Here is a 13,185-nt window from a genome sequence, read left to right on the forward strand (position 1 = left end):
AATTCAAAGCAACAACCAAGAAGAGAAATTGGTACCTTATGAATAGAGAACTGGAAAAGCTATAAGCTTGTTTGATATCTGAATTAGAACCTTAAGAAACAGAGATAAACTTGTTACTTGGAAACTTAGATATCAATCTTTAACGAAATTTTATCAAAATGTCATTTTTTTTTTTTCATTTTAAAAACAAACTTTTACTAGATTCTTTAAAATCAACAAAATATACAACAAGCAGCAATATGTTTAGATATAACAATTGAAGCAAAAAAAATAGAAAATAACAAGTTTAGATATAAAACAAATTATTATTTTAGAGTTGGATAATTTAGTGAAATATGTTTGAAATTAAAATTTTTTTGTGTCGGTATGAAATTTGTAAACCCTAAACCTCAAACCCCCAAACTAGTTTATGATTCACAATTTGAAAAAGAAAATAAAAAATAACAAGTTTAGATATAAAACAAATTATTATTTCTAATAATTAAGTGAAATATGTTGGTAACGAAATTAAGTAAACCTCAAAACCCGAACCCCAAACCCCAAACTAGTTTATGATTCACAATTGAAAAAATAAAATAAAAAATAATAAGTTTAGATATAAAACAAATTATTATTTTAGATTTTGACATGTTTGATTACATTATTTTAGATTTTGGCATGTTTGATTACATGTTTTAACTTGGTTATATATATACTATGTCATAACAGATAAATAATGCAGAGTGCATGTAATTGTATTGGAGTAACTAATTGTGTTGTTCCTAACCCAATTTTTTAAATCGGATTTCAATTTTCCTAATTCAATTGGGATGTGTTGATAATTGATCATTACTAATTCAATTTTGCAGATAATTGTTTAAATAAATTATTGTACAATTACGGTCGATTAATGATTTGTATTATAAGAAAAGTGTTCGGTGTTTATGTATGTATAAGAAAAGTGTAATTGGTGTTTATGTAATCAATTTTTATTGGTTAATCGGGCTAATCATTGGTTAATTTGTAATTTCCTTGGTTTTTATAACTTCTCAATTATTTTAGTCCAAACGACATCACCACATCGACCCATAGAAGCCCTAAACGATATCTTCAAGCCGTTTACATGCACACTCAAACGATGTGACCAAGGGGGCCATGGAATTCTAGAGAGCCAAGTTTTAAACGGCAGGCTCAGACCGAGTTCGTGTACTCTTAAACGATGTGGTGAAGTCGTTTGCATGCACACTCAAACGATTTGGTCAAGCCGTTTAAGTGTATACTCAAACGACATTGAGGGATCGTTTGAGTGCACACCCAAACGGCCCGAGGGGTTCGTTTTGGCGAGACCGGTTGAATTGGTTGCTGGGTTTGAGCTTTGATGGCAAACTTGTAATTTTTTTTTTTTTTTTTTTAGAAATTGCCCAGTCCAATTTGATGAGTGCCCGATGGAATCACCATAAGAAACTGGTTCTAACCAGTTTTTTCCGGATTTTTTGTTCGGATTTTGGGTGTCGTGCCCAACATAAATTCAGACCCTAAATTACCCAACACAAAATGGGGTCTGTCAATAACAGGACAGACCCTTTAGTAAATACCAAAAGAAAGCCTGCCAACTTCCTATTGTGCAAGATCAAAAGTAAGAGTGTTATGATCCCTTCTGAGATTTATTTACGTATCGGGTCTTTTCACTCCTGCACTAATACTTTTTTGTTTTAATTATTTATTTTTTATTTGTTCATCTCTTTAATCCTTAAAAGTTCGTATATTACTTTCTGCTTATTTGTAAACAGGGTAGAGAACCAGTTCTCATCCTATTTTAGATTCTTATCTTGAATGTGTGACTATCGTCCAGAGAGCAGCCTTCCGAGACTACGGGCTCTTGGTTAAACAAATTAATTTGAAGGGATGCAGAGTACTATTGGTAGTATTTTGGCCACTCTAAAACATCTTTAATTTGTCTCAGAAACGTTAGCCTGTTATACAAGTTTAGCCATTCAAAATGCTCGTCTTTGTAACATAACCACAAACAAGTTTTACCGAATATCTTAAAATTAGTACCTACTTCTCATCGACTGATCTACCAATGCATAGGTAACTGAAATTATTCTAAATCGGCCAAGCATCACACAACACATAGTCATTACCACAAAGTGAATTATATATAGAGTATAATTTTCTGTACATATATGTCTCATCACGATGAATTGTATAATAGATATAGAGTTAAATTTTCTGAACAAATGTCTTCATCTGTAAAGCCTACAAAAACAAGCCTTCAGTCGGCATTCTATGCAGTCAGGCCATCGGTAGTGCTGTTTGTCATAACCTTGAAGAATCCTGCTGGATTTGCTACTTTGTTACCTGCATTTTCAGACGTTCCTTCTGGCATCAAGGACAACCTGGCCAACTTGAATTATTAATACCTTGGTTTCCAATATTTCCATGAATATATACTTTGGGCTCCTTCAACTGCGTTGTTTCACCATGAAAGTGAAGAAGATAATTAGTTAAACAACAGCTGCTGTTCCATTAAACACTTCCTGCATAGGATTGATCCTTACCAATACAATGGGAGGAAGGCCAACTTGAAGACGAGCTCTTGAGAAGCCATGTGAAGCATACAAACACTTGAAACCTTCAATCTCGGAATGCTCGCTGTTAAAGAGACAAACATATGATTATTTGCAAAAAGAAAGGGAAAATCCAATATCAACATCAAGAAATCCTACATCCCCAGGAATTAAAAGTTGCTTCCTGAGACAAAAATCAGGTCATACTGAGATGTGAAAACATTTAACTGAGTGAACAAGCCAATATGCCGAGTTCATTTTTGGTTTCCTGCTTGAGTTTTGCATCTGCCTCCATCCAAATCAGAATATAGCATAATATCATATCTACAATCAGCCCTTAATTCAACTTTTAAGTCCACATTTTTTTTTTGGATGTGTGCACAATGTGGCTCTAATGAATGTGGCTCTATCCCTCTCCATATATATATGGCTTTGTACATTTTGGGAGTGGCTCTATCCCTATATATATATAGCCTCTACGTCGAATGACAGGATATCATTTTCTTCCCAGGGCAATCTTGCACTAGGCAACTTAGGCAACAAACTAAGGCCCCACTTGCACCAAAGGCCCCACTTTTTCATTCTTATTTACTAATGGTAAAGATAAGTGTGTTTTTCAAAACTTTTAGACCAAACATGGACTTTTCTTTCTTTTATTTGATCTCTAATATGAGCACTTTTAAAATAGCAAAAATGAAATTGCCAAAATATCACAACAGAACGTCGGAAAGCCTTCTTACAATATGACCCAAAACTCATCTTCCTTCATCATTTTGCTAATGAAGGTCTCAGAATATCTTCTTACAATATGACCCAAATTTGGCAGTTAGACGGCCATGTTTCTTTCTTTTGATAGTTCAGGTACAGTATAACTGTATAAGTGCATAAGAAAATAAAAACTCACTTAAGAAGATACGTAAAATTTCTTAGGCAAAATTCTTGGATGGAAATTCCTTCTTCTTTGGAGTACCTGACATGTACCAAAAATTTCATGCCAAAAGTATGAAATATTAGAGAAGGTCAAAATGTTGGAAGTACCAGGCAAAACAGCAAGTTACATAACGAGAAACATTGACTATATGTCCATCTGTAATATGAAGGCCAAAAGAACAGTCATATATTATCCACATTCTTTGGTACTATTAGATGGGCTTAATTACGGAAAAGTACAATGTACTTCAACGGAAATTAAAATCACTTTGGTTATTAGTTGCCACTTCATCAAGCTGGCAGTTTCTGATCTCATTACTACCTACGCCATTTCTGCCACCATGACCTCCTCAATGAACGACGAAGATGTAAAAAAGTGGAAATTACACCGACTTGTAATTCAAAAAGCAGTACATTTCACAAAACTCAATATGCACTAGTAAACTGATTTTTTTTTCATAATTAAAACTTCTTACACAAAGATTAGGTATCCGTTGTATTATACATGTCATTACCAAAAAAAAACAAACGAACAAACAAAGTGGCCCAAGAGTGTGCAGCTGTTACAACAAGCAAGAGGCATGGTGATAATACCTCCATGGAGCGGTTCTCTCACAAAAACGGGAGATTCCATTCATTGCTGAGTAGGTGTCAATATGAACCCACTGATCTACCTTCTTGTTTGTCTCATAGGCTGCAACAATGAACAGTTTATCATCTATTCCACAATAAACAGTCTACAAATATAATTACATTTATAAATAAAATTAGCAATAGCCAAAATGATGGATTGATTATAACTTCTTATAAATACAAAATGTCTCATATTCCTCCATGTATAGAGTAAACATGATACTCTTCATTTGCCCAAACATTCTGATGTCAGGCGTGGCTCCTATTACTTCTACAATTGGTTTTCACTATTGTGTCAGTTTTGTTGACACTTTAGCCAATGCATGGGGTTGTATTTGATGAGCTACAAAATGAAGTGAGTGCACATTTTGGAACCTTTCATATCATGGTGCATACTCAGTATGGGAAGAAGATAAAAGTATTGTGTTCTGACAGTGTAGCGGTTCAAATAGTTTTTTATGACGAGCAAGTAATTCAAGACCAAACTTCATGTGTCTCCTCACAGTACGAGAACGGTATTGACGAAAGAAATAAAATTCATTTTACTAGAAATGGGAAGAGTTCTTTTGATTGGTGTTGTATGTTCCATGATATCTTCGTTCTGAAGTCGTTTTACGCGTATTATCTGTTCAATCGGTTTCCATCTAGGGTCTTGGGGTTTCAGGTCTTGGGTTTTCCCCGCCTGCCTCTGAGAGTCTTCGGGTGTTCCTAAGTTGTCTGTATCTTGGGTTCATAGTGGAATAAACTAGTTCTTAAAAGTGCTAAAATGTGTCTTCCATGTGTATTCAAATACACAGAAGTGCACAAATGCTTTAATCCAGGTACTCGTCGTTGAATTTTTACCATAGATGTCTCATTCTTTGGGGAACGACCTCATTTGTAGGTCTTGAACATAGTTGGGTCCAGCAAGAGTGGTTTAATCAAACTACAGGTGATGATCCACTAGTCCACTACCACTATTGTTCCCAAGTCTCCAATTATTCTTGAAAAATGTCCGCTAAAACACACGGCTCTTGTCTAAAATGTGCAAGGCAAAAGCATAAAACATAAATATATGTTATAGCTTCAAGTTCCAAAGCACCTATCTGATGCAAAACTTTCAGAGCATGGCCACTTGGGTAGTTCTCATATGACGCCATAAGTGTTATGCCAGAGCACCCTAAACTAAAAATAAGAAAAACATCAATTTAGAGGTACAGGAGGTGTATTATTTGCAACTAAGATTACAAGAATAAGCAATCTACGTCAAACCTAATCAGAAGAGATCCAAGCATAATGAGATAAAACCACTTCCAGACTGCCTTCTTTCTATTGTTATATCTGAAAAGAAACAAGATGAGAAATTTTAATATTGATTGAAAGATAAAGTAATTCAGTTGAGAAGAACTAAATAACCGTGCTTAAACTGATGGCAAAATACTGCTAGAAAACGCACTGTTGGGACATAACAATTAAAAGTGGCATTACCATGATAAGCTTTAACATTATGATTGGACGATTGCGTACTTCTAGCTTTACCTTACCTTGATAGAAGTATTCATTCAGATGAAGGAGGCTTATGGCATATCATAAACTTACACTGGCAAGCGTATATCAAAGAAACAAACAAAACAAAGCAAACAAAGATCAAATCCTAATAATACTAGTCTTGTTGTGCAGTTTGATGTGCATTCCTGTTATTCTCAACTTTGTTTGATAATTTAATTCATTCTTGTACTTTCTCCAGGAAGTGTCTCTTTTGGAAAGAGAAAAATACCTTGCCTTGAATGGAAGAAACCATATTATCGGAAAATGGCAAACCTAAGCAGCTTCCCTAATTCAATAATTTCTACAAAATGGTACTAACATTACAATGTTAGGCGTAAAACACAGTCATGAATCTTTGATCCAGGAAGCCTAATTGGAAACTGTTGTCCTTGTCTTGCTAACCTAAAGAAGATTGACTCATTAGATCTTGCCCTGAATCTGTAGAAACATAAACATAAGTACAGAGATTATGAAACTTACAATCTGCTAGCTGCAACCGCTGCTGATAAGTTGAACATGGGAACTGCACCAATTATGAAGCTTAAGCTCCTGTGGCATCATATATTCATTGTAACACATATAATTGTATTTTAAATCGGTAATACTGAAGTTACATCTCATGTACACTACCTTGTGAGGAAGCTTAGAGTAAAGCAAAACAAACAAGAAAACTGGCAAAATGTACCACACGATTCTCCTATCAAGTAGAATGCCAAGCTACAAAAGAAACAAAATATAGCCATGTGACAGTTTCTCTTGCCTAATTTAGCTCAACCTGCAGTATTAAAAGAATCAAAGTCTTGTATTCAACAATATTTAAAATAATATTCCATGTTTAGAAACCATAGATTTATATTTTACTAACCAATTGAATTGTTCTAAACCATAAGTTTAGCCCTTTCCTGGAATTTCTAACATTTTCTTCTTTATTTTTCATCAATTCGTTTATGATCTCTCTAGCTGTAAACTTAGTTTGGAAGGTTGTAATCAATCCTAGCCGTACATGGATCCTTCCTTGTTTGGTGGAACAAAGCTTAGACTTCATATAATTTGTATACACTCACCAAAAAGAGAGGATATGCTGCAAGCAATGAACGAGGAAGAGCTGAAGTGAAGTACCAATGGAATGCATGTGTCTAAAAAGCCAATGTTAAGTGTATCACAAATATAGACAACTTGATGCAGATAATTTTATCCAAATAGTTTTGCACGAACAAGAAAAAGAAGTGTTTGCGCATGCGGAAAGCCATAACTTTGATGTCCCTGATACATTGCATTAGCACCCCATCCCCATTTTAGGAGCCAAAAGAAAATCATAATAAGAAAAAGAAAAAACACGCCTTCCCACTGATGATATCTCCTACTCCCTCCAATCCCATTTCTGAGAACACAGATTGTTTGAACGGATGGGCTGATGAGGCAGTACTTTACTCACTTCCATAATGGACCACCCCACAATGGATTTAGAGAGGTGATAGATTGAATCTGCGAAAAAAAACTCAATTTACACTGACCCTTCACTATTTCTTGATGCTAGATCTCTCCCTCGAATGAACCATATCGTTAAGAGAAACATATACCAGAGTAGAAGAGCTTGCCCAACCCATGGGTAAACATTTGATAATAGCCTCAATAGACCATACGTCTCTCTTGGTATATCATGTTAATCGGTAAGAGCATAAAGAGAAACATTATGGAGCTATAAAGATAGTTCTTCAAAATACTGTTACATATTTATGTAATTCCAATGTACCCTGCAGGTTGTGTTGACCATAGTAAACTAAGAAACCGAAAGATTATGTTGTAACTGTTCGTTTAGAAATTTCCCGAAAAACTAATCATAGGTTCTTCCCTCCATTGAAAGAAAACAATATTTGCTTCCATCTGACCATTCTAGGATTACAAAGGACTATCTTTAGGATAAACAGGATGAAATTATTAAGCACGCCAAAATCAGGTTTCAGGATTCACCTACAATCGCATTTTCTCATACATTACAGTGCCATAAGGCTAAGTCCAATGGTGCGACAAAACACCAAATATGACGGGAATTGTGATCCAATGGTGTGTCAAAACGCTAACCCGCCAACACTATCGGTATAACTTTACCCTATCTATACCGCCAGTTTTAACGATATAGTGTACGGTCTACATGCCAATACGAGTGGCGGCCAGAAGAAATCGAAGAAATCTAATCTACACGCCATACTGTGTGGCGGCTGGAGTTTTGGTTCGGTGGCAAAAGAGGGAGAGAGAGTTGGGAGAAAGGATAAAATGGGGAGGGGGTTTGAAACAGAAAAATCTACACGCCATTACCAATGGTGGATACAAAGCCAAAAAAAAAATTCCACCTGCCATTACCAATGGTGGCTAGATGGGCTGACTTTTTTGGATTTTCCTCTACACGCCTATGCCACTGGCGGGTAAAAAAACAAACAATTGGGTCCAATTACGCTATCCCGCTAACCCTATCCACTGTTGTATTGTGGTTTGGTGTTTTAGCGCTCCAAACCATTGGACTCAGCCTAACAGACACTGATTAGAGAGGCATCCCATATGCAATACCATGCCTTAATATTTAATAAGTATTTAAAGAATGACTCAAATGGATGTAAATTGGTAACAAACAAGAAATTGGTCATCAAAATGGCAAAAGCATAAACGATCACATAAAGCGTGCAAAAAGAAAAATCATGCCAATATGCAAACAGATATTACAGATAGAGAACAGATCATACTCTAGGACCAGAAGTTTTAATTATGATCCCTCTTGACACATCAAAGCACAACTTCAGATATAAGTGGGAACAGCTTGTAAATGCAACTGATCCCTCTCTCAGTGGCAGGTGTGCTGTACTGTGCCAAAAAGGATTAGAATTGAAACTTCTGCTCCAGGATCCAGTGATCAGTGCTCTTAAACTTTCTGGCAGTGCATTCTATGTTTCAAGAACAATAGGTGTTAGTTGACTTCAACCGTAAATATTTCTACACTTTCATAAAGGATACACCCCATTCAGAACTCGGTTAAGAACAGAGTTAAACCACAAAACTTCAAATTCGGGCCATGTGACTTTCTTCCACATAACTGTATCAACTATTACAGTTAAACCTGAGTATTGAACAGAATGTTGTTAGCAGATATTGCTTGACTAATTGATGTAATAAAACAATGAAATTAAACAAACCTTGAAATAAGCGATCAAATATACAAGCAAATAGAATTTGAAACCAACCTATGCACAATAGACCAAAGCTGATGCAGGTTTTAAATGCTTTCCACGGTGAGATCAATTTTTTCTGTCATAGAGACACAATATCATAAGAACCTCGTGGTCTAACCATAACCAAAAAACACCTAAGTTGAACAAATTTACTTCACATACCAATGGAAACAGGAAACCACAGGAGAAAATTCTGCAATTAGTAAACACGATGAAAACCAGTCATCTCAGACTATTTCAATACCCTAAAAGGTTATAGGAAATGTCGCATGTCAGCTTCTCTCAAGCATTCTTTTCTCTACAATAACAACTGGATGTCTGGATCCTTGACTATATATTCATAGTTCAGACGGGAGCTATACCTTAGAAAAGCTCCAGATTAATCAAATATCAAAACTTATCAACTCCTGATCAAAATTAAATATTCACAAGCCAATTGGATTGCAAAAATGTCACATGCATAACCAACGTAGATGTTACAGTTTAACATGGGATGTAACCCATGCACAGGAATAATTATGAACTGCGACTATATCTTGAAATAATAGAACCAAATAATATAAACATTTCTTGAGTATCAAGAGATCCAGGTTCGAGTCTCACCAAATACCAAGATTTTGAACTTCTTATGCTAATTCCTTGACTGAGCAAAAAAAGTATATATATCATCAAAATTACCGTTACGCGTAAACATTTTGTATTGGGGTATACTGGTGTGCAAGCTAAAAGGACATATGCCAACACCTGAAATAGGTACAAGGAGCTGGCAAGGTTCTTTCCCAAGGCCAAGAAAACAGACTCAACGAGCAATTTCTAGATTGGAGTTAAAGAGTGTAAAGATTTAGTTGATTTTCTGTTTTCTTTCCTTTCTCATGTAATACATATGATCTCATCCTAGAAATTTTTCCAGTTGGAACACCTAACAGGTTTTAATTTTACAACGCAAAGAAAAACTAACTGCACAGACTGACAGAGATGAGAGAGTATAAATTTACATAAAGTTTTATAATCTTTCATTGAAAATTTTTGAAAGAGTAAATTAATAGCCCTCAGGAATCCACCAACTTCAAATGAGGTGAGCCTCTCTGCCTTGCCAGGCATGACGGTATGGTCTTTTAAAATTCTCAAAAACACAGTTTTTGGAGTGTAGTCTTGAGTTTCAACAATGAGTACTGCATTCTTCATGATTCATTTTTATCCTTTTCCACGCAAAAACTTTGTATTTACATAAAATTTAGACACATGTAACAGCAGATAAAACTTTGCAATTTTGCAAATTAAGAACACAAATGAGTTTAATACGAAATCGGAGACTTACCAGCAAAAGTTCAAGGCCAATAGGACCAATAAGTGGCAGCATGTCACATCTGAAGACAACTGTAGCAAAAATCTGACCTTTGCAAAAAAAAAAAAAAAAAAAAAAAAAGGATCAATAACATGCCAAGGGTTCAAATGTGTCTTTATCTATATTGCAAACTCTCAAACACTACTAAGGGAACTGAGGCCAATAAAACCAAACAGAAGTCAAAGTCACTGGTCTCCAAATTGATAACTAGAAAATAGGTATGTAAAACAGCCAATAAAACTCATGCAACGAAATGGCGACCCGCATTTAATTAAAGAATAGAGACAATTTATTTTATTTGCACTATCATATCAATCGCACTTCCTTGAGATATATCTTCCACTAAAGGACACCAGATCCAAAGAAAACCCTGAACATACCATGGATAGTTGGAGTGGCTTCCGCCCCTGGAGCAATCAAACTCACCCAGGATTGAAGATAATCCATGTGGTTTTCTGCAATGATCTCTCTCTCTCTCTCTCTCAGGAGCACATTTTCAACCAAAGGAATATAAGCTCTTTGACTAAGATAAAAGGAATATAAGCTCTTTGACTGAGATAATGACCTCCTACAAAATAGGGATATATAATTTAATTGTCTCATATTCTTCTCCAGCCAGAGGACCCCACATGATGGAAAATGTATGATAATCTACAATCTGCTTCCCTCAGAGATGAACTCTCTTAACTAAGGAAAGCTCCTGCACCAACCGTTGAACTACCCCCGACCCACCCCTGACTGACAGACAGAGTGACACCACATCTCCCGTGAGTACTGACAGTGGATGAGAGTGTGACTCACCGACTCCCCTTAAGACATACAAAGAGGACAAAAGTCAATTTCTTTGCCCTAATGAAATTATCTATTTTAGGAATCCTGTTCAGAGAAGCACACCGCATATCCTGGACAAGCTGTCAAAGGCTCCGCCTGGGCGGGCGCTTGGCCAGGTTTTCAGCAAGAACGCTTCGCCCGTCACCTGAGTGACCTGACCATCAGCAGTGGCCCAGGCGGTTATTAGGCGGAGGCGTTTTCAAAAGCAGCACAAAGCGTTAATTATATATAGATGTGGATGTGGATGGGTGTGGGTGTGGGTGGGTGGGTATTATTTTTTAAGGAAAAAAAAAGAGGGGGGGGGGGGGTGTTCTAAACGTAGTCCAAGAATTTTAGGAAAGAAAAAATGCCTTTTTTCTTATAAGCGGGACGCTCTAACCAACTGAGCTATGAGCTATGTGATTTACCACTACGTAATTTGTGATTTGCATGACACTCCAACACCTTGTGTTTAAAATATTTATGAATGTGATTTTACCACTACGTAATTTTGTTATTTGCATGACACTCCAACACCTTGTGTTTAAAATATTTATGAAATACGATTTATTCCAATAAGAAATCATTTTTTTTTTCATTTTTGAGATATAGACATGTAGTATATGGTACTGTAAAACACAGGATTATTTTTTTTGGAGTCAAACAGTATGTTGACTAGTCAAAGGAGCCTACCGGTGCCGTTTGGGCAGCCAAGGCAGACTGAAACTGGTCTACCGCCCCGCCTTCCTTTGACAGCATAAGTTGGACTTCAAAAGGTAGGTGCTAGGAAAGTTCAGAATAGGATTTTGCTTCATTGTGAGATCAGAAGAAGTGAACAAAGGACAAAAAAGAAAGACTTATAAAATCTTCCAATCTTGTCAATAGCCCAAATAATACAACTGTTTCTCTGTTCCAAGCTAAGACATTATCAGAAGATCTTCCAAGTAACAGAGAAATCTGTTGAGCCCCTGGAGTATTCTTTTGACTATGGGAAACCAACACCATTTTGTAAATAATGTCTTAGCTTTAACGTAGCTAAAGTAAAAGCAATCAATGTGGATCACGAGTAAGAAAAGACGGTGGAGCCTAGATTATAATGATTTCATCATACATACCAAACACTTCAGGGCTTCATAATAGTTTCCTTTCAACCAAAACCATATGCCAAGTTGACTGCATACAAATAGCAGAATATCAGTTAAATATCTACAACAAACAATATTTTCAAGATTGTTACCAAGTATTCAAACGCCTCTACTGACAAACTTTCTTAAAACTTCTAACAAGAAGTCAAGCAAAGGACCCTATTTCAACATTCTCACTTTCTGAGGTGTTTTTTTCAATTTCGACCAACCTTTTTTGTTGATGTAAAACACCTGATTCATGGTCAAACATGAATTTTTTGCAAAAGAATGATTCCGTGATGACTTCAACCTCATCTTTAGTATTATGATTGTGGTTATGCTACAACAGGACTACAGGAGGGAAAAGAGGAAAGAATAAGGCAAAAGTGGTCAATTTGAGCTAGTCCATGAAGTTTGACCATAATAGAGGGAGAACAGTAATTTAAAAGGCTAGTGTGAAAAAAGAACACCAGTAGGGTAACTCAAATTAATCCTGTTTCTAGTTTTCTACAAAAAATGTGATGTATTTGTATCCAAGACTCCGGGACATAAACAAGTCGCATATGATTCCACTGCCATCATAGCCTTTGAATTGAAGAAAACTAATGTGGACATCTAGTCGAGTCCAAGCCCATGGGTCATTGAGCCCACTAGTTTAGTTGTTGCTTTATTGTTATTAGTATAAATAAGGGCTTGTATTTAAGTATGGGGGTAGTTGTGTTTGTGTTTATAAACTATTGAGTGATTATGAATAAAGATGAGACTTTTAAGGCTCTATAAAGTGTAGATTTTGATTAAGTGTTGCTTCCCCTTCAATCTACATTATTTGTATCGAGCAGATTGCTTTTTGGGAGATTTGTGCAGAAACATTGTTCACAGTCTTGTTCACGAACAACTTTGTTAGCCCGATTACTATTCACTCTGAATCCAATCTTATTCTTGCAAATCAAGATATGTCCACAACGTCGAAATGAAGAATTCATGGAGAACTCATGAATTCATATCCGGTGTTGCATGGGTGGGGTACAAGTACGAGTGTCGGGTTT

At 36.0% G+C, this 13,185-nt stretch overlaps 1 protein-coding gene and 1 pseudogene across 3 annotated transcripts; both read right to left on the reverse strand.

The window, feature by feature from the left end:
* Positions 1-2,119: 2,119 nt before the first annotated feature.
* On the reverse strand, positions 2,120-6,188 carry LOC147523933 (dol-P-Man:Man(7)GlcNAc(2)-PP-Dol alpha-1,6-mannosyltransferase-like). 2 transcript variants are annotated; one of them, XM_086600951.1, is made up of 7 exons: positions 6,120-6,188; positions 5,364-5,432; positions 5,194-5,276; positions 4,074-4,173; positions 3,454-3,519; positions 2,541-2,634; positions 2,120-2,448 (listed from the first exon to the last, which is right to left on the reverse strand). In XM_086600951.1, the coding sequence occupies exons 1-7, from the start codon at positions 6,155-6,157 to the stop codon at positions 2,368-2,370; spliced, it is 531 nt and encodes a 176-aa protein (XP_086457077.1). In that variant the 5' UTR covers positions 6,158-6,188; the 3' UTR covers positions 2,120-2,367. The 2 variants fall into 2 exon arrangements, with proteins under 2 accessions (XP_086457077.1, XP_086457070.1); XM_086600944.1 differs by lacking the exon at positions 6,120-6,188 and adding an exon at positions 5,580-6,041.
* On the reverse strand, positions 6,177-12,190 carry LOC147523934 (dol-P-Man:Man(7)GlcNAc(2)-PP-Dol alpha-1,6-mannosyltransferase-like; annotated as a pseudogene). The gene is made up of 7 exons (XR_015202376.1): positions 12,131-12,190; positions 10,586-10,773; positions 10,179-10,255; positions 8,873-8,936; positions 8,646-8,748; positions 6,704-6,775; positions 6,177-6,356 (listed from the first exon to the last, which is right to left on the reverse strand). The product of XR_015202376.1 is annotated as a dol-P-Man:Man(7)GlcNAc(2)-PP-Dol alpha-1,6-mannosyltransferase-like (transcript).
* Positions 12,191-13,185: the final 995 nt, after the last annotated feature.

Source organism: Coptis chinensis, chromosome 1, assembly GCF_015680905.1.
Source record: "Coptis chinensis isolate HL-2020 chromosome 1, ASM1568090v1, whole genome shotgun sequence".
NCBI classification, from domain to species: Eukaryota; Viridiplantae; Streptophyta; class Magnoliopsida; order Ranunculales; family Ranunculaceae; genus Coptis; species Coptis chinensis.

Coding starts and splice junctions, on each gene's coding strand:
- LOC147523933 (XM_086600951.1), bottom strand. CDS start 6,157: ATGTTCAACTTATCAGCAGCGGTTGCAGCTAGCAGATT. Junction 4,174..5,193: donor GAAAGTTTTGCATCAGATAG/GTGCTTTGGAAC, acceptor TCATTGTTGCAG/CCTATGAGACAAACAAGAAG. Junction 2,449..2,540: donor GCCTTCCTCCCATTGTATTG/GTAAGGATCAAT, acceptor GAAACAACGCAG/TTGAAGGAGCCCAAAGTATA.